Consider the following 25660-nt stretch of genomic DNA (forward strand, 5'->3'; position numbering starts at 1 on the left):
TTGTGATCACAAGCTGACTTCCGAATGTTTGTTCACCTTTGTGTAATGTGGTTCTCATAAGTGTTCTTAAGAAATAGTCCAGATAAGAGAAGTTTTCATAACTAATAAAGCAATGGTGGTTGCCCCAGGACACAGGGGGACTCTCAGAGGTCTTGTCTCTAACATAGGGTATTGTATTTAGGGCACATTGAAATATTATGATGTTTCATTTCTCATCCTATTTCCATATGCCTCAATGACAGGTGAAATTGCAATGTATGGGTCCTAAGGGGGTCATATCAGTTCTGGTTATTCTTATACTGCAACATGACTGACATTAGATTGCATCCCTGCACACTAAGAATACTGATCTCTGATGCTGCAATGGTCATATCCTTAAAAAATAACAGTGCCGGCATTTTTTATAATACATTCATGGATGTTAATTTTGAAAACCTAACCACAAAGATTTATTCCGACCTTAGACATTTATGGCATATCCACGATATATGCCATAAATGTCTGATAGATGCTGGTCCCAGCTCTGGGGGCCCAAACAGACGGGCTCAGCTGTTTCTGTAACGCCCATAGGAATCAATGGAGACAGCAGAGCGGCAATCTCTTCATTCATTATCTGCCTGGATGCCACGGCCCCGGTGGCCCCCGTGAACCCTGTTCCCCTGTTCTGGAAACAGGTGCGGGTCCCAGAGCTGAGACCCTCATCTATAAGACATTTATGGAATATATCCCGTGGATATGCCATAAATGTCTAAGGTGGGAATACCCCTTTAAGGAGCTTCATAAACAGCAATTTACTGATAGTTTCTAACTTTATGATGGCTTTATGAGGTAGCATTCAGCCCTCTGACAACACTTTGTGGGACTTATATTTGGCTCCACTTCTCCAATAGACTTTTTATTTGGGAAGTGATATGATAACCGCCACAAAATAAGAAATGTCACTTTTTAGACATTGAGTAGGTAACTATAATAATATACAGTCTGCAACTACTCAAGGTGATCATCATGCAGGACTAAAGTTTTGTTTTTCCAGAAACAGCGCCACTCTTGTCTATAGGCTGTGCCTGGTATTGCAGCTCATCCTTATTCAAGTGAACATGTCTGAGCTGCAATTCTAGACACAGACTATGATGCTGTTTTTGGTGAATTGTTACATCGTGGACAACCCCTTCGAACCTTCTTGACTCTTCTTGTCGACTATTGATTAAAGATGGGAAAATTGATAGGCCAGGTTCGAGATTCACGGCGAAACAGGGTGATTCCCTATTTTGACCATGAATGAAGAACAGACTTTCTAAATTTCTGACATACTCCCTGTGCTTAACAGAAGCATTGCACGACCCCATTGCCCCCAAAAGGCGCCAATTGAAACCATGCCCAGACACTATTGGCTCTGAGAAGGATGGACATGGTTTTTATAAATGAATAACTATGAATATTATATTAGATATGACACGTACATTGCTAGTGAGCTTACGCAAATGCATTTTTGAGACATATAAACTTTTAGAATTAAAAATATTACACATGGCACACAGTAAATGAAGTTACAACCTGTTGTTTTTCAGCCACATGTGATAAAACAGTAACACTTAACAAGACGCTGAGATGGAAATATCCGTCTCTGCAGGGAAGCTTCTAATAAAACTCGAACAACGTTATTGGAAACAAAAAGATTCTGGTTACTCATTGGTGCCAAAACATTTCTAAGCTAAGAAAACTATCACAGTGACTGGCAGGAGGTGCCCAGCAGGACTGGGGAGCAGGGCGGTTATTACACAGATAAACACGCTCCATGAGAACAGTGGGGGGCAGAATTGAAACACAAACAAGCTTTAGAGTATTACACTCCACATCTACTCAAGACTGCGAGTGCCCTCCCCGGAGACATGCACTATTGAAGCAGGTGTGAAAGGGCCAAGATGCAAACAGAAGAGATGAAAGAGAGAGCACTCAGGAGGCCACACCATGGCACACACTGCAAACTCTGCAAGATTTAAGCACTCCACCATTATCTACATCACAGTTGGACCACCCAGTGAATCTGGCAGTAATTAGGAATGGGGGGGTTGGTTTTAGGGTAGGGGGAGCAGAACAGAGGTGGGCTGCTTACATCATATCTATGCATGCCTTGTGAATGTAATCTGCATGAGGGAACATAAATGAAAGTCTGCGTTGAGAATACAAATAAAATAAAATTAATAAAACACTGAACATCATTATATGGGTTATTGGTACAGAGGCCAGACACAACATGGCTCAATGGAACATGAGACGCAATCGCAGAGGTTCATACCGTCAGTGCAGGGATAGGAACGCAAGCAAGTAATCAGCTTCTGAACTCATGGAAGTGTTGACTTTAAACATTAAATGTCATTACAAATGGTTGAAACATTTCCTGTCTGGAGAAATTCACATGAAGTCAGCTTATGTATTAACCGAGTAGCTCTCTTAGGGTCCATATTAAACCCCTGAGCTTGGGCATGGGGAAGTCGGGTGTCCCTGTGAGGCCTTTTCGTTCAGAGGATTGGGTAATAGGTCAGCGGCCCTGGTGATAGATGCTATGAAGCACGTTTTATGCGGCACCTTCCGCTTTTTTCTGGCACTTGGTTGACAGAAAGCACAGTCTCGGGCTTAAAAAAAAATTGGCCCCTGACTTGAATATTACTACCTTTTTCACCCAATACCTGCCCTACCCCCCTCTATAACGAGGGTTTGTAATAGCTTCAAGTAATTTTGTTGCTTTTTGGGACATGGCCTGTTACTTCCACAGACCATACATTCCATAATCATGAAAACTTGTTTAGTCTCATCGTTTATGGATTTTGGTAAAGATACAAACATGTAAAATCTAAAAGTTATTTATGTTTTCTAGAATTCAAGTTAAAGGGGTTAGTAAAGAATGGTCACCTATCCACAGGATAGGCGATCATTTTCTAACAGCCGAGGGTCTCACCGCTGGGACACACACAGATCCTGAGAATGGAGGTCCCGAACCCCCCCATTCCCCCTCACTGCTCGACCGCAGTGAGGAGAACTTTGAAGGAAGCGACGGTTGAGCATGCGTGCCATCGCTCCAATTAAAGCCTATGGGAATGACAGAAATAGCAGAGTACAGCTCTCGGCTGTTTCCGTCATTCTCATAATTACTAAATGAAGCGGCGAGCGCATGCTTGTCTCTATTCAAGCTCTTCCTCACTATGGGAATTGCAGTGAGAAGAATCTGGGGTTTTTGACCCCCATTCTCATGATCGGTGGGGGTCTCAACAATCAGAAAATAATCACCTATCCTGTGGATAGGTGATCATTTTTGATTCAGGGTCAACCCCTTTAATTGAAATGAGTGTGCTATTCAGTAAATTGCCTTCTTCAGTAATGTAATTCCTGCAATTAGTGGGACAGTCCTGCTTGCTTCAACAGAACATGTCCAGGAGGAGGGATTTAGAGATCAATGTAGAAGACATATAAGGTTGGGTTCACAAATGCATTTGTTTTTTTCTGCTTTTTCTGTTCTGTCATAGGAACAGAAAAATGGGGGAAAAAAGGGATCCATGGCATGACGGACACCAACAGCGCCCAATGGAACCCTTTGACTTTGAAATACTGAGCTCTGGTCATGTGCTCTCCTCAGAGAACTTCTATAGAAACCAGGGGAATCCTGCTCTTTGAGTCTAACTTTACTCCACTGCTGAGTTATACGAAGTATCCAGGAGAGATAGGATAGAAATACAATGATTTTACCTTTTTCCATTGGAATCACGAAGTGCAGCTTTGCTCATCTCCTTGGACCTGGTCTCTATCTCCTGAACTTGTTCCAGCAGTGTTTTGTCATAGGTGTGCTTCACTCTGCAAATATAAAGCGTAAACAACCATTCAAATACAACATGTCAAAATCTTTTTTTAGTTTTAGTTAATCATAAAGTATTCGCTTCTGTGACATGGGAGCCCCTGCTTTTCTGTGGGTACAGGCCAAAGTCAGGGGATTCGGAAATCTGACCTATAATATCTGACCTAAATCTGGCCACACAGATTAGATTAAAATCACTTATAATACGGGAGTCCTCTCTTGTGGCAGAGATGACTTTGGGCCCTTTAAGGCACTAGGCCCGGGTGCGACTGCTAACTCTGGAGCTGCTGTAGCTACGGCCCTGCGGCCAAAAATGTAATGGATGTATGATCTTCCAACTGTCCCATGATTGCAGGGGAAAGTAGGATCAGGCATGATGTATTTTAACCTACCTGATCTTTTGTTCCCCTGTTAAAGTACAGTAACTTGGCCGTGGGGAGAGATAGCTGTCGGCTAAATGAGCATTCAGCCGATAGATGGGGTATTCCCAGAATCAACGATTATCACCTATCCACAGGATAGGTAATAATTGTTCGATAGCTGGGACCCCCAACAATTGCAAAAGCGGGGTGTCAAGAACCGCCGTTGCTCCTCACTGCACCTCCTGCAATGAGGAGGAGCTTGAATGGAGCTGCCACACCAATCAATATCTAGGGAACTGACAGAAACAGCTGAGTGCTGTACTCGGCTGTTCCCGTCACTGCCATAAACTTTGAATGGAGCGGCAGCGCGCATACTCGACCGTTGCTCCATTTAATGTCTTCCTCCTTGCCTTTGAACAGTGACGAGGCTCAGGGAGTTCGTGACCCCTGTTCTATCAATTGGTGGAGGTCCCAGCGGTGGGCTCCCCAACGATCAGACAACTATCACCTATTTTGTAATCAAGTGATACTTTACGATTCTGGGAAAACCCCTTTAAGTTTATGGCCAACTTTATGTCTCTCTTAGGCCCTGTTCTCACGGCGGAATTTTAGCGGCGGAAACACGCCGCGCATTCAGATACAAAATTCCGCATTCCAATAATTTCAATGGGAGTCAGACGCTTCTGTTTCCCATTAGCTGATTTTTTCAGCTAGCGTGAAAAAGAAGTGTCCTGCCTGATCATTGGGCAGATTCCGTCCAAACCTCCCATTGAAGTCAATAGGAGGAGGAATCTTCCTGCCAACGGCAGAAATAATTCCACAGCGGATGGCGAGACCCGCCATGCAAAATCCACCGTGTGAACTGACCCTAAGACTGTGGCTCCATTGTGACTTTTTGTAGAGCAACTTCTGGATCTTCCAATCAAAGACTTTACCCAGGTCAGCAGCGCAGAAGTTCCCCACAGTGAAGTTTTTTTTATTTCCCATCAATATGACAATGCTCAATATTGTTGATATTACTTGTGTATGTTGGGTGAAAATAACACCATATATTGTACCCAAAAACCATTCTCAAATGAAAAGTCAAGACAAGACACAGAAAAGGCAGAAATAAAATAATTGAGACTCTCAGCACTGAGAGATACAAAAAGCATCACTTCACAAACAAGGATCCCATCTTCAGGGAATGACATTCTCTTCAATTATTGACAGTGAGAAAATCTACAGGAGCCGCGCCAGAAGCAGGAGGTGTAATTGTGCCTTGGAACGCTCTCCATAATGTCATAACATGTGAATTGAAGAGGAGCATGCCCCAGATTTGTTTATTCAGACAGGCACCAGGGATGTCAGATCACAAAAAAAAGGAGCTAATCAGATAATAGAACAATCATCTTCCACCAGGGTGTCCCGAAATAAGCTCGGCAGTCCACATTTTAGATAGATATGGAATGCCACAAATGAATACGGAAAACTGCTGGAACAACAATGTATTAGTGCACTGGGAGGGGGTATAAAACAAACATAAAAAAGACATTACAAAAATATGACATTAGCAAGATTGTAAGGAGCTGGGAGATTATAACTAAATTTAACACATGTCACTTAATCATCTTTCGCGTTTTCATCTGAATAAGTGGAAGGCGGAAAATGGCAAAATGTGGAAAAAGAGGAGGATGAAAGCTGTCGCACATCTGCTCACTGCTCACCCATTATCATTTCTGTTTGTCAGCGTTTGGATTTTCCCTATGTATTATATACATAAAGGGCACAAAGACTCTAAATTGTCCTTCTGTATTTGTACAACTGTTTACAGATTTCCGAACGTGTACATTAAACAATAACTTCATTCAGCGAAAAAAAATAAATTGGAGCTGCAAATGACTGATGTGGTCTTGGAGCTTAACGCTTAAACTCCAGGGTAAATAGGAGCTACTAGGAATCTATTGTTTATAGCAAGTTAATATCTGTTAGGATATAGAAAATGATCCCACACTCAGTACACCCCTCTATAAGAAGGAGGTGAGAACTGCTGAGAAAAAGCTGCTACCACTCTGTAGTACTCGATGTGACCCTGCGTTAAATGGGCACCATGCAATCCTACATTTCCCCTGCAATGGCACTGATTTGCCAGGACTTAAAACAACTGGATGTGAAACCAACAGCTGATCACCAGGGGGTGGCTTCATTCAAGGAGGGGGACAAATTTGCAACAATTTTTTTATTGCTCCAACGCATCTGATATAACATAAGAAGCAACATTGCAAAAAAAGTCTTGATTAAAAATATACTACAGTTTTGTATCTACAGCTCCTGTTCACATCTTTGTGTCTCTATGGTTACAGACTACAGACACATGTGTGTAGTCTGATCCTGTAGTCATGTGGTACTTCACTCCATCTCTCCTTTTTTATTGCTAACCCACAGAGAAATCAGGAGAAGGGGCAGATAGAAGGGGGCAATACATAATGCAGGATCTATCTACACACAGTTGTGTAGTCAGAACAGGAGCTGTATAAACAAAAAAGTAGGACATTTTAGCAAAGATGCTTCCTTTTTTATTTTAGATGCACTGGAGTGAAAACATAAAAAAGTTGAAAAAGAGTACACATACAATCCATATAAAGATGACAATTGCACAGCACTATCTAAGTCATAAAGTGCCAGCCATGTCTGTTCAGGGAAGTAGCCCAGTGGGGCTACACAAAAAAAAAACCTTAAAAAGTGCTAAAACTTGTTGCTACAACCCTGTTCCCACAGGACATTGAGGTCTGGTGGGGAGAAAAATTGTCATTTGTCTGTGTGTAAAAGAATAATTCAAAATGAAAATAAAAAATTACGTTTTAGGACGTCAAAAATGTTATTAGAAACATTTTACAAATCTTGTTGCAAACTTTTGAGCTGCAAATATCCTATTCATCTTCGTCATAAATATCTATAAATTAAGAAGAGAACAAGACCTCCTGCTGTCTCCATACTTGTCCTTGACATAAACTCCCAGATTTTAAACTCCCTGATGGTTTATTATAAATCATAGTAAAATCTTCCTCCTCAGCTAATGTACTATGTAGATAAGGGCCCAGTGTGTACCCCCCACTATGCTGGATGTTTATTCTCCCTTGGATTATAGCAATGCACAGACACTAACACTCAGGCAGTGGTAGCAGAAGTGTTTGGGGTCACCCGGGCCGAGTTATGTTATTGTTACCCTGACAACTTTCTAATCCTGCTGTGTGCAACTGGTGATTTGTGGAGAACTTCCTAGCCAAGCCTGAGAAGATATTGAGCGAATCCATTAAAGTGGTCTTTGTTGTCTAATGGCTTGTTACATCCATTAGTTGGGAAGTGTTATGGAAATCTTGCTTAAAAGGGAACGCATTCTGACAGAGTTAGACTGGGATTTGACAAGTCACAAGTCTCAGCTGTAGGACTCCATTGGTTTCTGGTTTACGATCCAAATTCTATTGTTATTCTCATTTAATATTTCTTGCAGATGTATAAATATTTAATTTTCTGCACATGTAAAATGTTTTCTTTAAAACGTCATGGAATTTGGTCACATACAAAGTTTATTGCAGAACGTTTATTTGTGGTTAATCCCATTAACGCAATTTGTGCTCTGGTTTAAGGAGGGGCACTACTTACAATTCATTTTCCTTCTTATTTTTTTTTAGAGAGACTCCAGCTGTGTTCTACATTCATGCAACAATACAATGACCAACAGGGAGAATGGATCCCATTCAAGGTTAAGGGCTGATGTCCCCGAAAAAAAACATATCACTGTGTTGCTGGATAATGGACATACGTAGAGAAGAACACAATGGGGCGCCCTACTTGTGTCAGTTCACGTCTGGCTTCCTGGCTTGGTGCTTGCAAGTTTGTAGTATACATTGTGTCAATATTTTATAGTGGCATCTTTACGTGGCACGATCTGAGCATGTGGCCCTTAGACATAAAAGGTTGTGTACCATTGTAGAGGATGCCCCTTGTTATGTTTACAATCCTGGGTACAAATAGATCATTACAGAGATCTTTGTATTTTCATCTTTGATATTTTTCTAAATAATATTTATTTAATATTTTTAAAAATGTGTTAGTATTTATAAATAAACTTTGAAATTCCTTTAAACTGGCATAAAATAATCCAGATTTTTTTTATAGTTTGGTATCAGTTTCTAGCTCAGATGTGAGATCTCACACAGCATGGTGATCTAAGTTCAGCTTAGTATAACCATAAGGGTTTAGCTGTAACGTAGATGCTAAAATTTGTAGGTAATATGTCCACGTGAAACCAGTCTTAACACCATATTTTATTTTTACTGGTCTTCTAGAAGTCCAGAAACGCACTATTAACCCGAATTTTGCACCAAGGACCAGTTTCATGCAAGAAAATTTTTCCACAGACCAGCAGAGGGAGGTATCATGCGCATTTCAAAACACCCTGCACCCTAAAAACATTTTTAGCGTCAGTTCACATGTTACGTAAATACTGCGGATTTTCCTCAATTCAATTTGTTGGGGAAAATCTGCAGCATTATAGAGTAGCAGCAAAGTGGATCAGATAGAGCAAATCTCATCCACACGCTGCGAAAATAGTGAGCGGAAAAAACTTTCAGAAACTGACATCCGGTGCAGAGTTTTATTGCGCAGCATGTCAATTGTATTTGCATAAACGCTGCCTATTCATATGAAAATATAAGATAGGTTTATGCAGGGCCGGTTTTATAGAAAATAGAGCCCTGGGCAAAAAGCAAAGAGGGCAACAAAAAGTTTACCCCTTTTTAGACAGTTATAATCTAAATTTCCATTTCTGGTGGTTTAGGGTAGTGAAAGCGTTCATTGTAAATTCTCTAGTGGTCTTCTAAGGCAGTGAAGGGGCAATTTTACATTCTCTGATGGTCTTTGGCAGCAAAGGGGGTACATGGTAAATTCATGTTGATTCTGGGGATCCCATCCTAGGAAATGGCGGCCACCACCTAAAACCAGCCTGGCATTTATGTGATTGGGATACTTGCTCTGCCAACAGGCAAAGTTTACGTGTGGACACAAACCTCTTGTAGAGATATGCCGCGTGATAATAATCTATTACCTTGGCACAAAGTAAGTGTTTTCTGCTCGGTAACTACAAGGAGCAGAGAGATTATTGTTCAGTGATCAGTCAGACTGTCGAGTAGGCAAATATTTGTATGAACAGATGTGCCCTTCAACTCTCTTCTTGCATCTGCACAGTTTAATGGGCTGACAGTCGTGCTGACTTATTAGATGCGCCTGGGAGCAATCTGTTTGTAGCAACAGTCACTTAGTGCGTTGAGTTCAGATAAATTAACAAATACTGAGAATGTAGTATCAGCAAATATAATGACGTGCAATATGTACAGGGTTCTACTACGTGTAAGGAATCATTTGGAGGAACAATATGCTTAGAAACCTGTCTACTCGTGTCATTTTCCAACAAACAATGTGAACACTGAATGGCAGTCACAGTCTTGACTGAAGATAAGACACAATGTTTTCACTTCTAATTAAGATCTATAGAAGTGTTCAATATCAGGAGTGTTAGCGCTCATTCAGACGAGTGTGATTCTCGTCCGTGTGCTCGACTATGCTATTGATTCCGTCATAACGATGGAGCCCTTGCACAACAGAAACCATTGGCACCGGATCCATCACCATTGAAATCAATGGTGATGGAAACCTATGGTTTCCGTTTGTGTCAGTCAGGGCTCCGTTTCTGCGGAAAGCTTCAACGGAACGTCGAAACGGATCCCTGACGCAGATGTGAACGAAGCCTAAGCTAAGTGACGACAGCTTTGGGTGCTGCAATAACCGGCATATTGGTTTCTCAGCTTTCCCAGAAACAGATATAACTAGCAGTTTAATTAAATTCCCCACAATCTGACAATGACAAATCAATAAACTATTGAAACTCTATATCGATGATAAAAATAATAATAAAGAGGAGCCTAAGCTTTATGGTGACAAATATACTGTAACTTACGCTCTCCACACCACGTCTCGTATGAGGCAGGCAGCAGGCACCAGCAGTAAACCAAGCCAGAAGTATCCACACTTTAGCACCATCCTTGCCTGGAATAAAGGAACAATCATGAAGACTACAAGAGACAACACAGCTTCATATTCATGTTTCATGTATTCTAGTAGTAATATTATCCTGAATGGAATATTAGAACACATCAATATATAACACTGTAAAGACACTGACTGACATCTTTGTGCCATGTAAGTTAGTTTATTCACCAGCTACATACAGGGAAATCAAATATAGTGTAATATGATATATTATATGCTTCAAGGCATTGTTGGACCGCAGTACATTGGGCCCACCAGAGAAAATAATTTTTGGAGCCAACCCTTCTGCTCTACACACATAATGCAAGACCACTCTTCCTCGTGTAGTAAAAGATGTGTAGTAAAGCAAAGACCATTATTACCAACATATAGTGACCTTATAGAGGTAGATACCAGTTCTACACATGCAATATAAGACCATATAAGCTAATACAGTACAGTAAAATCCAGTAACTTACCGGGGACAGCTTCTATGATTGGAGTCGTTCACTATCCCCTTTCTTCTACTTGGAGCTCAGAACGCAATAACGACTTCTTCCAGACACAACTCGCGTCTGAAGAATTTGCAACACAAACATCTTTGGCTCCTCGCTTTTCGAGCATCCTCCCCACCCTCTACAAAAATGCACTAATAATAGTGCACCAGATGGAAATAATGATCCCTCTAGGTTCCCCACACAGTAATAGTAGCCCCTATTGTGCTTCACACAGTAATAGTGCCCACTTTAGGCCCCCACAATAATAGTGCTCCTCTAAGTGCCCCACACAGTAATAGTGCACCCTAAACAGTAATAAAGCCCTCTTTAGGCCACACACAGTAATAGTGCTCCTCTTAGTCCCTCACACAGTTATATTGCTCCCACGTAGTAATAGGACCCCCTTTGTGCTCCCTACAGAGTAATTTCTCCCTATGCGCTACTACATATTAGTATTGTGCCCCTTTTTGCCCCAATACAGTAGTTACATCCCATTTGTAACCCCCATGATAGTAGTCCTCTTTTGTGCCCCCATATAGTGGCTGTACTCTTTTTGTGTCCCCATTCTTGGTGCCCACATATAGTAGTTAGGTCCCTTTGGTGCCCCCATATAATAGGTCTCCTTGGTGGCCCCATATAGTAGATAGGTCCCCTTGGTACCCCCATAGAGTAGTTAGGTACTCTTTGTGCCCCCATATAGTAGTTAGATTCTCTTTGGTCCCTTTCGGAACTTAAGTCCCCTTGGTGTCCCCATATAGTAGTTAGTTCCCCTTTGTGCCCCTATATAGTAGTTAGGCACCCTTTGTGCCCCCATACAGTTAGGTACCCTTTGTGCCCCCATATAGTAGCTAGGTCCCCCTTTCTGCCCCAATATAATAGCCAGGCCCCCTTTGTGTTCCCATATAGTAATTACGGATGTTGCGATCCTTATCTTGACTCTGATAACCTGCTGCTCCGTGATATCACACAACAAAAGTCATTGAAAAGTCATTGGAAAACTCAAGCTAAAGGATCTTGCCACTGAGTATTTAATGTGTTAAAAGTCAAGATAAAGACGGCTACATCTGTAGGTCCTCCTTTGTGCCCATATATAGTAGTTGGGTCCCGTTTGGGCCCCTATATAGAAGTTAGGTCTTCTTTGGGCCCCATATAGTAGTTAAGTCACCTTTGTGCCCCCATATAGTACTTAGGTCCCCCTTTGTGCCAATAAAAAAAAAAAAATCTCACGTGGACCGGTTTCCATGACGAGCAGATGGGTCCTCAGCCTGCTTTCTGCTGTCCGTGTCCCGGCACAGTTACGTCATTGCATTGCCCTGCGCCAGGACGCTGCCGACCTCTGCATCCTACAAACCTCTAGTAGATCACAGGTCTTAAACAGCCTGTGGCCCACACGAGTACATGGCAGGGCAGGGAGTCAATGGCTCTTTGCTTTGCATTAGTTAGCAGTCAACTCCTGGGGCCAGAGAGATGCAGTTCAGTGCATGGGCCGACCACAGGATCCTGTGATTGTCTGGTGGGCCAGTCCCACGCAGCTTCAAGGTGTTAACATTTGTGTGATAAATACTCATTGGCACAAGCAAATTGGTGACAAGTGGACAACGATAAGATACGATTAGGATATGCTGAGGTCATACCATAAATATCTGATACCTGGGGGTCCCACTGCTGAGACCCCACTTCCATTGCTCCTTAAAAAAACGTATGCTTGCTTGACTGTTTCCTATAACTCCCAATAGACAGAAATGAAGAATGTAGCGCACATGCACAGCTGACTCTCACTCCAATTTGAATTTGTGTTTTCTGGAGCACTGTAAGATATGGGACCCCCTTTTACCTGAGATGGAAACCCCTACTTATCGGACATTTATGGCCATAAATGTCTATCGTTAGTGTACCCCTTAAAACTTTACTCATGCGGCCGTCATGCGGCTGCATTTTTTAATCCACATTATGGTCGCAAGTTCAGACCCAACCAGCAGTCTAATAACCAAACTAACAGCATTATTGATCCCTATGATGCTGTTAGTTCAAGCCATTAGACCTGCAGGAAGTTCTATAACCATGAAAGCATATGAAAAAAATAACAATAAGATATTAGACATGCATCTCATCAACTTAAATGATGATATCTGCCCCATTGGAACAATAGACATATAGAGGATTTGGATGATATAACAGATACAAAGCTCTCATACTTATAACCTTGTGCCTCCAAGATCAGTAAACAATAATTTCTGATTGGTTGAAATTTGGTGCACTGGATCGAGTATGCTAAGCAGGGGCGTAAACTAAATCGTAACCTGTCAATAGTCCCCCGGCAGCATTAATTTCGATCACTGCTGTACCTTGTACGATGTGGAGGGTAATGACATGGTAAATTCTCCTGCACATACACCTAGTGTATTTTTAATTCAGGTTGTAGTATTTCTGCATCTTCAGGAACACTGATTTTTTTTTTACATCTGAAGGTAAACAATTCTTGCCCGACATGTCCTCTCCAGCTCTGAATGTGTTTGGAAACTTCATTAGTAATGTAGAAGTCAGGAGGTCTGTAGTCACAGCAAACGACTGGTTTATTTATGGGCGGCAGAGCAATAATTGAGTCTTAGCAGCTCAGGGGTGACAAAGGGCAGGTGGTTACATAGTCATTTATCAGTTGTTAGGTGCTAAATCCCTCGGCTGTTGTTAAAGTGACAAGATGGTTGTAAAAAAAATTCTGCTCTGTCAGCTGCAATCTCACACTGGCTGTTTTATTTAACTCCCCAGCGTAAGAAAATAAACAGGCTGCTCCTGGGTTGACTTTGCATTGTCCTGTTTCCTAGTTGTGGAAATATAAAAATTGCTATAAATGGGAGAGAATGATTTTTGCTTTAAGGTAAAATGAAAATGTGCATCATGTAGCTGAATGTGTAATTTCACCATGCCCAACCCTTAGACATACCTTACAGGTGCTGATTTGGTCTGGTCCCACAGTAAAGGTTGGTGAGAGGCTCCCAAGGTTGAGGGGAAGTTATTGCGCACTGTGTTTCATTGACTTGAATCTGAATATGTCAGAATTCGAACACAAAAACTGCTCTTCTAGGCAGCAGCTCTTCTCATTGAGCCATCTGAAATATTGGACAGCTCCAATACTGAATATGTGATCTAGTTTCTTTGGATTCTTGCCTCTCTAGATTCCTTGCCTTAATTGCCTAATATGTTTCACTCTTTTGCCTTTCTATATAAGCCTGGACCTTGCACTTCCTGATTGCCAGACTATTGAGCTTCCTGCCTGTAGTCTAATTCCTTGCTGCCGCTCTACAAACCATTGCTGCTCATCTGTGTACTAAACTTTCATTGTTTCCTGACCACGTCTCTGCCTAAGGGCCCTTTTACACTGGCCAATTATCTGGTAAATGATCGTTATCTGACAAACGCTGATTCCCGAACATTGCCCTGTGTAAATAGGGCAACGTACTGCCGACATGATATAAATGTATGGGGACGAGCGATTGTAGTAACAAGCTCTCGTCCCCATACATAGCTCCCTGTGAAAGGAGCAAACGAGCGGCGATCAACGAGCTATCTTGTTGAGCGCCTCTCGTTTACACGGCCCATACTGGACGAACTGCTGCCGCATATCGGTGTACCGAACTTCGATTATTTCCTGACCACAGCTCTGCCTCTTGCTACAAACTGTTGCGGCTTATCTGCGTACCAAACCTGGACTGTTACTTAAGTTGACAATATGTGTACACAGAGAGCCGTTTCCAAATTGTTTGTGCCTTCAAGTGTGCAACAAATGCAAAGAAGACAGAATTGAGTATTAGTGTCCCTTCAAGCCCCTATTAAATGAGGGCCTTTTTGGAATGACTCCATTACATGTCATACAACATGACAGAGCTTCAATGGCTTGAAGAATGACTCCTTGAATCCCTGTAAACCTATGTTCGCCTTTGTCCTGCACTTATCTCTAATCAGCTTGTCAATTGAAGCCGGCACCCATTTAATGATGAACACTAATGCACTGAGCCTTTCTTTATAAATTGGGACCACCAACTAATTTCACAAGTGCTGTCAGAGATCTGTCAGGTGGAGAAGACTTTCAGCCGCTGCTTTCACCTGGACTGAAATTTAAAAGGCGTCTTCTAGGTGTAAGGCTTTCTGGTCCTGTGCAGAGTCAGTGAGCCATGCTGTGTTGTAGGAATTCCTGTCTCTTCTGATGGTTGACTGCCTTTAAAACACGGCGGCGTTGGAAAACAGTTCTTCAACCCAACACACAAGAATATCAACTGTTAAACTGCTTAACTGTGTACTGATGGCTTTATGTTACTTGAAGGGAAATCTGCTTTAAATATTAAGTTCTGTACCGTCTGGCTTTTATCCACTTTGGGTCGTATCAACCTCAGGCACAAAAGGCGCAGCGGATCTCCAGGGAATACTGAACAGAGGTTTTGGCACACACAGAAAGAATTTATTTGTGTAACTTTTTTCAACATCCTTCAAAGGGTCTATTATACTTTTAATAGCCTTATACACCTGCGAGTCAGCGGATATGTTGAACTCCTTGCAATAACAGTTAATGGGATCCTATCTTAAAGATGCTCATGGGGGAATCTGTGAAAAATGACATTCATAAAACAGAACATGTCTAACATGACTCTGGCTGAAATACAGGCAATGTAAGCCGTATTATATGTGAGGGGATTGTTAATCATTCAACATAAATGCCACCTTTTCCAGCTTTAAAAATACAGCACAGGTCTATAGATTAGTTCATTGATAAGTTTAGAAAATTCAATGTAAATCTATCTATCTATCTATCTATCTATCTATCTATCTATCTATCTATCTATCTATCTATCTATCTATCTATCTATCTATCTATCTATCTATCTATCTATCTATCTATCTATCTATCTGTCTATCTACCTAAGGGTGTAGCTAGGGGTGGGGGGACGACAGGAGGGGCATGTGCCCCAGGCGCAAATAAGAGTTAAGTTGGGGGGGGGGGCGCCAGGAGCGCATCGTCCATGATGGCAGCCTACTGCCTCTCTGAGGGGACGGCAGCGCCACTGAAATTCCACCCCCTTCTGCACTGTAGGCGATGAACGGCCGGGTACGTTCCGTGCCTGGCCATTCAGTGCCTTTCATAGATGCAAGCGGCGCGAGGATGTCAGAAGAGAGCAGTTGTGCATTGACACCGGATGGCGCGGGAAAGCGATTAAGGTGAATATGTAAAGTTTTTATCCTAATAAAAAGGTAGGTGACATTATTATTCAGGGGGGGCTCTATCTACAGAGGGCAGGCCCTATATTCAGGGGGGCTATATACAGAGGTCGGCTCTATCTACAGGGGGGGGCTATATACAGATGTCAGCTCTATCTACGGGGGGCTATATACAGTGGTGGGCTATATGTGGAGCACTATAGGGGGAGCTATATGTGAGGCACTATATACAGGGGTGGGCTATATGTGCAGCACTATTTATAGGGTGAGATATATGTAGGGCACTATCTACAGGGGTGGGCTATATGTTGGACACTATATACAGGGGTGGGCTATATCTACAGGGGGGTATATACAGAGGTAGGCTATATATGGAACACTAAATGGGGAGCTATATGTGAGGCACTATATACAGGGGTGGGCTACATGTGGAACACTATTTATAGGGGGAGATATATTTAGGGCACTATCTACAGGGGTGGGCTATATGTGGAGCACTATCTACAGGGGGGCTATATGTAGGGCACTATCTACTTGGGGGGCTACATGTGGGGCACTATCTACATGGGTAGATTATATGTGGGCACTTTCTACAGGTGTGGCTATATATAGGGGGCTGTATGTTATGCACTATCTACAGGGGCTCTATGGGGGTCACTATCTACAGGGGGATTTATGTAGGGCACTATGTACATGGGGCTCTATGGGGAGAACTATCTACAGGGGCCACGGTGTGTGTGTGTGTGGGACACAGTGTATGATGCTAATATAATTAGAGGTGGAGTGTATGGTGCTATTATAATCAGGGACAGTGTATGGTGCTATTATAATTAGAGGTACAGTGTATGGTGCTATTATATTTAAGTATATTTAAGTGTCTGGCACCATGATAACTTTATATTTGTTTATAGGTGCAGAAATGTTTGAACAGTGAGAAGCTGAAGACATCTGAGTTTCAAACTGCAGAAATGGGTTGCGGCCGGGAGAAGTCATCATAGAGGCCTTGACTGGATGGAGAAAAAAAAAGAGAAAAACAGCAACTAGAATCTGAGATCGTAACCGGTGAGTCACTTAATGCAAATGTTTATTATGCCTCTAATCAGTACTGTAGTCTGTATGATCTGCAGCGAGATGACGGGTGGTATGATTTTTCTTTTGTGAAACAGCAACTCCCAGCATATCCTTATCATTGTTTGGGCCATGCTGGGAGCTGTATACAATTTAGTGCACACCTATATGGCAGGGGTTGCACTAAATTGAGCTGTATTCGTGCTGGTGTTGTATTTATGTGCTGAGCTTTGTTCTGGGGCTGTATATATGTACTGAGCTTGGTTCTGGTGTTGTATTTATGTACTAAGCTTGGTTCTGGTGTTGTATATATGTACTGAGCTTGGTTCTGGTGTTGTATATATGTACTGAGCTTTGTTCTTGCACTGTATATATGTATTGAGCTTGGTTCTGGCACTGTATATATGCACTGAGCTTTGTTCTGGTGCTGTATATATGTACTGATCTTGTTTCTGGAGCTGTATATATGTACTGAGCTTTGTTCTGGTGCTGTATATATGTACTGAGCATGGTTCTGGTGTTGTATATATGTAATGAGCTTGGTTCTGGTGCTGTATAAAGAACTATATTGCTTGTAAAATGTACAAATGGCTTTATGCTCGTTACATAACAAAATGTGGGGAAAAAATGACACCTCATTGATTGTTAGGGAAAACAGACATGGCGAAGGGGGAAGGAGATGTCGGGAAAGAGGTTTGGGGGGGGGGGGCGCCAAACTAAATCTTTGCCTGGGTGCTGGAGAACCTAGCTACGCCTCTTATTTATCTATCTATCTATCTATATATCTATCTGTCTATCTATCTATCTATCTATCTATCTATCTATCTATCTATCTATCTATCTATCTATCTATCTATCTATCTATCCCTGTATTAATATAAATATATGTTTACAGGGGCTTAAGGGGTAGCAGTCACATCTGGGTCCTGGTGGCTAAGGGGGCCCAAAGGCCCATTTGCAACACAATAAGACACCAGTATTATTAATGATACATGATAGGTGTGGGACCATGTCCCAGATTTTGCATTGGGGCCCAGCAGCTGCAAGTTACGTGTCTGTACAAAACTTCTATATACTTGACCATAGAACTGTGTAGCACACACTTTACTGCTATGTTTGGATAGGATGCGGTATCATGCTGGTAACTTTATGAAGTTGTCCCCAGGCTGCCATTTTGGTGTCTGATCTGAGGAAACAGGCACTTTATAGCCACTATTTTTTTTAAACTTTACTTTCCTGAAAGTGATTGCCTGAAGGTGTTACAAGCCGAGTTGTTATGTTGTTACGTGTTTTGTTCTTATTTTTCGTGTTCAGGTACATTACAGTTTTGGATCCTGGGCAGCAGAGGCGTAACTTTAAGCTCTTGGGCCCCAACGCAAAATTTGTAACAGGGCCCCCAACTACCCTGTGCCAATAATAATAGTTATGTCTTGGTATGTGGCAGAAGGGCCTCTGCGCCCCTCAGGCATAAGGGCACGTGGTGCAACTGCTACCTCTGCACGCTCTATAGTTACGTCCTTCTGGGAAAAATTCTGTTACAGGTTGAATTCACCAGCCACAATGGTAATTAATACCAGTCCAACTGGAGGCCATGATTGTAATCTATATGTGAATAGTAATAATGAGACCATTTACAACTGATGGAACTCCGTTAGAAATCTAGAACTTGCTTTACATTTTTTTGGGTCATTACTGACAAACTGTTAATCATTCATCAAATAAAAAAAAAATACATGTGCAGCATGAATGAATAATTTCTCCAAATTTAGGAAAGATCTTATACATAGAAAATCACTTTCATTGTTGCAAATACTATTTAGTGCATTCCCCTTTAATGACCAGCACCCCAATAGCTAAAAAATATTGCAGTAATTGTAGGAACTAGGGGAAATTTTCCCACTTACTCCGCTGACTGTTCTAAGCCAATGGTCTCCATTACATTGAATGTCAACTATGAGTATTTACATCAGGAAATAGAAAATCAAAAAGATTGTGCGGCTCGTAAGTAAAGCCATAGAAAGCAATCAGACTTATATGCATATGCATTATATGTGTTACAGTGCCATTGAAGTATATGACAGTGCCATCAACATGTCACTTAAAGGGGTTGTCCACGCACAGACAACTGATGACCTATCCACAGAATAGGTCATCAGTATATGATCGGTCAGGGTCCGACACCCAGATCCCTCACAATCAGCTGCTCTGGCTGCCTCCAGGCACTGGATGTCCATGCCGGAAGCAGATGGCTCTGGTCATGGAATAGCGGCCAAGCTGCAGTTCTGCAGCACGGCCGCTATGTAGTAGTCTGCTTCCGGCTCCGAATGCTGCATACCCTTCAACATCCAGTGCCCGGGGGCAGCCGGGGCAGCTGATCGGTGCGGGGATCGAGTGCAAGATCCCCACCGATCATATATTGATGACCTATCCTGCGAGGTCACTCTGGTCCTGAAGTTAGTTCATGACAGTAAGCATCTGGTACATCAGAATTTTTCTTAAAACTGGAGGAACAATTTATAATCGCCAAACCTTAGAATACCAGAACGTATACCTAAAGAGTGCTGGCAGTCAGAGGCCCAGTCATTTAACATTATGCTTCTTGGAGAACATGGCATATTTTCAAGCACTTTGTTTTAAAACAGCTTTGTGACATTGACATATGACATTCATTGCCTTACCCATGCTTTACTACCAGCTGCTTATTTTGTCCTGTAGAGACTGTGCGTTCAGACAGGATAATGATATATGTCGGCCGTCCCCCATCCCCCCCCCTGTAGTAGACAACACATTTTTGGAAGTACGGCACATTGTTTGTTTAGAGAAACACCATAAATCCTTGCCACACACATATATATATCAGGGTCTACACTTGAGCAAAAGGAAACCCCATAGATTTCAAATGTTACAGCTCTGGCTGAAATATGCTCTGGCCACGTGACATCTGTTCCAGTATAAACCAGGCCAACTGTTGTCTGTCCTGGCACAGATGAACAAACATGCCAAGGTGCCTGTCAGACCTCATGCGATTGCAGCTAAAAACTTGGGACAGAAAGTCAAGATTCCAAAACTTTCAACATCAAGCACCTGTTTATCAGCTATGACAGTGCTACAAACTAAAAAATGATTGACAGCTGCATTAAGATAAGAGGGTAGGAGCCGCACCTCATGTCGTAGGGACACATTGCAATCGCTCTTCTGAATGTGATCATTAAGATTTCTGACAACACTACTGCGAATCACTCTCTATATTACTGAATTAATAAATCTGGAGGAGATTAACACCAGATTACTGGGTCATTGGGGACCTGATGTTGGCTGACCATAAAACTGGACCCTATGCTGTTAGATCTATGCCATTGTTTCACCAAAGATGTAAAGGTCTTGAATATAGGCTTGAAATAATGCCGTTTCCAGGTCATTTTTTGCCATTGAGATGACCCATTTCGATTCCAGATCTCCACGGAGAGGAGGACACACAAGAACGGTCTTTCTTTATTAAAATGAATGGTAGAAACAGAAATTATGGAGTGACAGCACCCATCAATGGTATATGACATGTTCTATGAACAATGATTTAGGAAAACTACTCATCTGTGGCCAGAGACTCAAAGATTTGACTATGAGCAGATGAGCACTTGCATGCAATGCACAAATTCTGCTACAATCAGAGCAATTTTCCAATGGGAACATTATACAGATCATAGTAAAGATAACATTTGAATTTCACGAAATTGGAAATTTGTGGCTCCATGACCTTAAACTACGACTAAAGAACAAAAATAATTTTTAAGCAGACTTGATACATCTTCCAGCTAATAGGATAGACTTCTAACATTTGGAGCAAATGCATGAGCTGATAACCATTCATTTTTATGTGTTTACTTGGCTGAGCTGGTGATGAATCCATTGCCTCAATATTTAATACTAATTGTCTGGTTTAGAAAATTTATTTTCTAAGTTAATAGATGGGATTTCCCTGTTCAAGATCCTTAGCTATCATCTATAAAAAGTTTCTCCTGCTCTGGAGTACCTGGCATGTCCATGTAGTACATGGAAAGCAAATTGATTTAAATGAGAATTGCGTAATGCTTAATTTCACCTGTGGTGGTGCTGCAGGGAAATTATACACTTGATGCCGTATTACTCTGCAGATAACAGCTAATCGGCTAATCGCTGAGGTTCCCAAGGATACTTCTAACAAAAAGGGATGGTTCAAACCGCACAATAGTAATAATTTAGAAAATATATTAATCGCCAATTAATAGTAGAATCTTGTGATATGGGCTTGTAGTTTGTTGCTATAACTTTGGCTTTTCTTTTATCTTGTTTGCCTCCATTGCTAATAGTCTATATATCCAAGGTATGGAGAAATAAGACACTGAAATCTTTGCCAATAAGCGCTCCACTAACTTCAATAACACATGTTAGCAGAGTAGAACAGCTGCAGCGCTGCCCTCCTAGACTTGGGTGATAACAGGTGTTGGCTGCTCATGTCTTAAACCCCTTGTATAATGTATCAGCCTAGACAGGACTAGAATCTGCAGGCTTGACCTTAGCTTTTGCCTTGTGCAGAGACCGAATATGGTATTTGAACAAGATCACTGCTGGGTCTAAGCAAATGGCATATTGCCCTGCATTTATTTACAGGGTGGAGTAACTGGAGTCTATTGGACCCTTACATTTCATTACAATGAAGATCGTATTTCAACCTTTATATGTTATATTTATTACTACATAGTCAGTGTGAATGATTTTGTATTTTACATGGTGTTTGGCCTTTTTTTATGTCTTGAATGCCCTAAAGCTGCCCACAGTGGCGTAACTATAGGGATCAGAGCGATCGTAATTGCGACCGGGCCCCGAAGCCAGGGGGGCCTGCGACCCCCGCACCACATCAATGAAAAGTTACTATAGTAACTGGGGCCTATGTAATAAACTACACGGGCCCCCGTTACTATAGTAACTGACAGTACTTACATTCCTTCTTCCGTAGCGCAGCGGCGGGCTGGACGTCACAGCGCTATGCGCAGCCCATGACGTCACATTGCTATGCTCTGCGCACAACATCCCGACCCTGGATGGAGTCAGGACCTCCACTGTGGCCGAAGAGGAAGCTTAGTTTAATATCACTGTCTGCTGGAGCTGATAGGTCGGGGTCCGACTCCCGGGACCCCCGCCAATCAGCTGTTTTGAAGGGCATGTAGCGCTCGTACGAGCGCTGCTTCCCCTTCATTCTGGTCACTTTCTCACACAGTGAATCGCCGACACGGACGTGTCAGCGATTCATAGTGTCAGCAAGTAAGAAAAATGAAGGGGAAGCAGCGCATGCCCATCATTTTCAAAATGATTGTCGGGGTCCCGGGAGTTGGACCCCGACCCATCAGCTATTGATGGCCTATCCTGAGGATAGGCCATCAATGTTTAGTTAGGGACTGGACAACCCCTTTAAAGCCTACCATGTGGTAGGCTTCGATACAGGGCCCCAGCAGACAGTAATCTTATACTGTATAAGATTACTGTCTGCTGGACCCTGTATCTAAGTCTACCTTAGGCTTAGATACAGGGTCCAACAAACAGTATTACAAATGCACATTGGCCCTGTATCTAAGCCTACCATGTGTGTTAGGCTGTGTTCACATCACCGTTGCCCTTCTGTTGAGGGGTTCCGTCTGAGGTTTCTGTCGGGTAACCGCTCAACTGAACGGCAAACTGAAACCTCAGCTTCCGTTTCCCTCACCATTGATCTCCATGGTGAAGGAAATGTTGCTAAAGGTTTCCGTTGGTCACCATTGTGATAGGGTTCCGTTGTTCTTGACGCAACCAATAGCGCAGTCGACTGCACACCTGAGAGCTTCTGCAGATCTGTTTTCCTTGGCAAGCCGAGCGAGCGGCGTACAGACTCAAAGACTTTCTATTGAGCTCATACACCACTCCGTGGAAAGCCAATCAGAAACGAAGCTGCACAGTGTTCACCCGATTGCTTCTGCCACTTAGTTCTAGCGATCAGTAGGAGTCTCAGTGCCCAGAGCCCCCACCAATCAAAACTTCTGACATGTCACTATGACATGTCAAAAGTTTATTAAAAGTTTAGTTACACTTTGAGGTTTTTAAAGAAACATTCCGGTCAAAAATGAAAAACGTAGCCAGCACATAGTGTTTATATTTGTTCTTTACTATTACATTGTATAGTCTTTGTACTTTCTGTCATTTTCTGTTACTACATATTTTATACATTGCAGCATCAAGTGGCTGCTACCTCCATGACTTCATGATAATAGAGTCAGCTGCATGTTAATTACCTCTCCTTACATAGATATCAGTGGGTGGGTGCACACTAAGCCCCTCCCAGGCTGGGAAAATAAAACTGTCAATTACAAATGATGCGTCATGGGCGGCACGTGATTGCTGCAGGAGCGGTGGAGAATGAGACCTCAACACTGCAGCGTGGTGTACTTCAATGGGTGAGTTTCTGCTAGTTTATTATGTTATGCCATCCTCTGCACTGCTGTGGATTTTAAAAAGTCCTGAATGAGCTCCTTTAAATGATGAGCTCCTGACTGCCTGCAGCCACCACTAGAGGGAGCTTAGGAGTTTACTGCATACTGCTTATACACTGAACTCAATAATGAGACAGTATGCCGTAAGCTTCCCCTAGTGGTGGCAGCATTTAGCCAAGAGTTTATTATTTCACTCTATAGTTATGCAGGGGATTTGGAGCTGTGTATCAGAAAACTAAGCTCAGACCCCTATAAAGATATATTAAGAAACTAACCATTACATAAGTTTGGCTCTATTTAAAGCAAAATAACGAAATATTCTTCAAGGGTTGACATTCCCGTTAAATACATGCTTTGGTTATTCATTACAATGCCACTATAAAGTTCATACCTAGGAGAGCATTCAAAATATACAATCAGTGAATTTTCTGGTACACAGGAATACAGATGTCAAGATTTCAATCTCGTATGCATGGGGTGAAGGTGTAAGGCTCCTACTTAACAACCTCACACATACATTTGATACGTCGCTAAGGCAAAAAGATAGAATCGAGTGAAGAACTAGCAATTATTACAAGCAGCCAATACAAATCTCTTTCATGGGTTTCAAATAAAAACATAAATATATTTCTCGTGTGTAGGACAAGATTTATTCAGCTTTATATGACAGTTGGCGCTAGGTCTATTATTTTCTCCACAGTGCCAGTGTGGAAGATAGGAATCCATAGAAGCAGCTCTCTTATTAGAATCCTACAAGTCACTGACATATCTCTGGTGCCGGGCTGGAAGGCTGCTTTATTGCATGTGAATAGAGACTTTGATTGGGCACTTTCAACATATCTTTCAACAGTATAAGACAGCTGCCTGACTCATTAGAATCCCGCCAACACGAAGAATTCTTTTTAAACTCTAGAATGTATATAATCGGACTAAAATAAATGCACATGCCAAGCAATTTGGTTTAAAATACTAATAAAAAAAATCTAGTGTTTTAATGTCTTTCACCAGCTGTTTGAAGCTGTTTCCTTTCCACACAATTTTTTTTGCCTTTTCAAAAAGGAAGTACAGGTATAGTTGGGATGAGATTTGTCAATGTAGCACATGAAAGTTTGTCATTTGGCACAACTTGATATAACAATGTAATATCTGTGGTTTAACATTGACGCTATGTGCTGTCTTATACTAACTCATTAACGATACTGAAGTGTTTAGACAGTGAATAGACATTCCACGGGATGTCTATTCACAATCTCTGCACTTTGTTAATGTTTCTATGGTAGTTACAGCAGAGCAAGCGTAATCTCGTTGTAACCTGTCATCTACAGCGTAATCTCGCGAGATTACGCTTGTTCTGCTGTAACTACCACAGAAACATTAAAGAAGTGCAGAGATTGTGAATAGACATCCCGTGGAATGTCTATTCACTGTCTAAACACTTCAGTATCGTTAATGTGTTAGTATAAGACAGCACATACTGATCTAAAAGGATCCCTATGCGCTGACTAAATGAATGGAGAGAAGTGCATGACGCTGATTGGTCAGCGTCATACACTCCTCTGTACAACGCCCACTTGGTCAATAGTAAAACAGGCCCAGTTGTCCATTGAGAAACTCATTAGCATAAAGCTAAAATTGCTAATAACATGGTGAAAATAGATAAGCACTGATGTCACCTACATTATAGTGCCCATCTCCTTATGTAGGAGATAGGACACTTATAATGTGGAGACAGAGCCTCTTTTAATGGTAAGGTCTCTTTTGGTCTAGAGCAGTGAACAGTTAAATTGTATCTTCCCTGGTGGTACAGGTCAGTGAAAGAAAGAATGGTAAAGTCCCTGGTGGTCTAAGGCAGTGAAAGGGTGAATGGGATACTGCCTGTTGGTACAGGTTAGTGAAAGGTTGAATGGTAAAGTCCCTGGTGGTCTAGGGTAATGTAAGAGTGAATTGTATGCTCCCTGGTGGTCTAAGGCAGTGAAGTAGTGAATATTATATTCCCTGGTGGTCTAGGGCAGTGAGAGGTTGAATGGTAAAGTCCCTGGTGACCTAGGGCAGTGAAAGGATGAATGGAATCCTCCCTGGTGGTACAGGTTAGTAAAAGGGTGAATAGTAAAGTCT

At 42.0% G+C, this 25660-nt stretch overlaps 1 protein-coding gene across 2 annotated transcripts in view; it reads right to left on the reverse strand.

Moving 5' to 3' along the window:
• The window catches only part of ATP8A2 (ATPase phospholipid transporting 8A2), an 861270-nt gene that overhangs the window by 35838 nt on the left and 799772 nt on the right, over positions 1-25660 (reverse strand). For both annotated transcript variants that reach the window (XM_075851660.1, XM_075851661.1), the window contains 2 exons: positions 10205-10293; positions 3742-3846 (listed from right to left, as the gene is read on the reverse strand). In XM_075851660.1, the coding sequence (XP_075707775.1) occupies positions 3742-3846; positions 10205-10293 (194 nt within the window). The remainder of the gene's footprint in view (positions 1-3741; positions 3847-10204; positions 10294-25660) is intronic.

This window comes from Rhinoderma darwinii, chromosome 2 (assembly GCF_050947455.1).
Source record: "Rhinoderma darwinii isolate aRhiDar2 chromosome 2, aRhiDar2.hap1, whole genome shotgun sequence".
Lineage (NCBI taxonomy): Eukaryota > Metazoa > Chordata > Amphibia > Anura > Rhinodermatidae > Rhinoderma > Rhinoderma darwinii.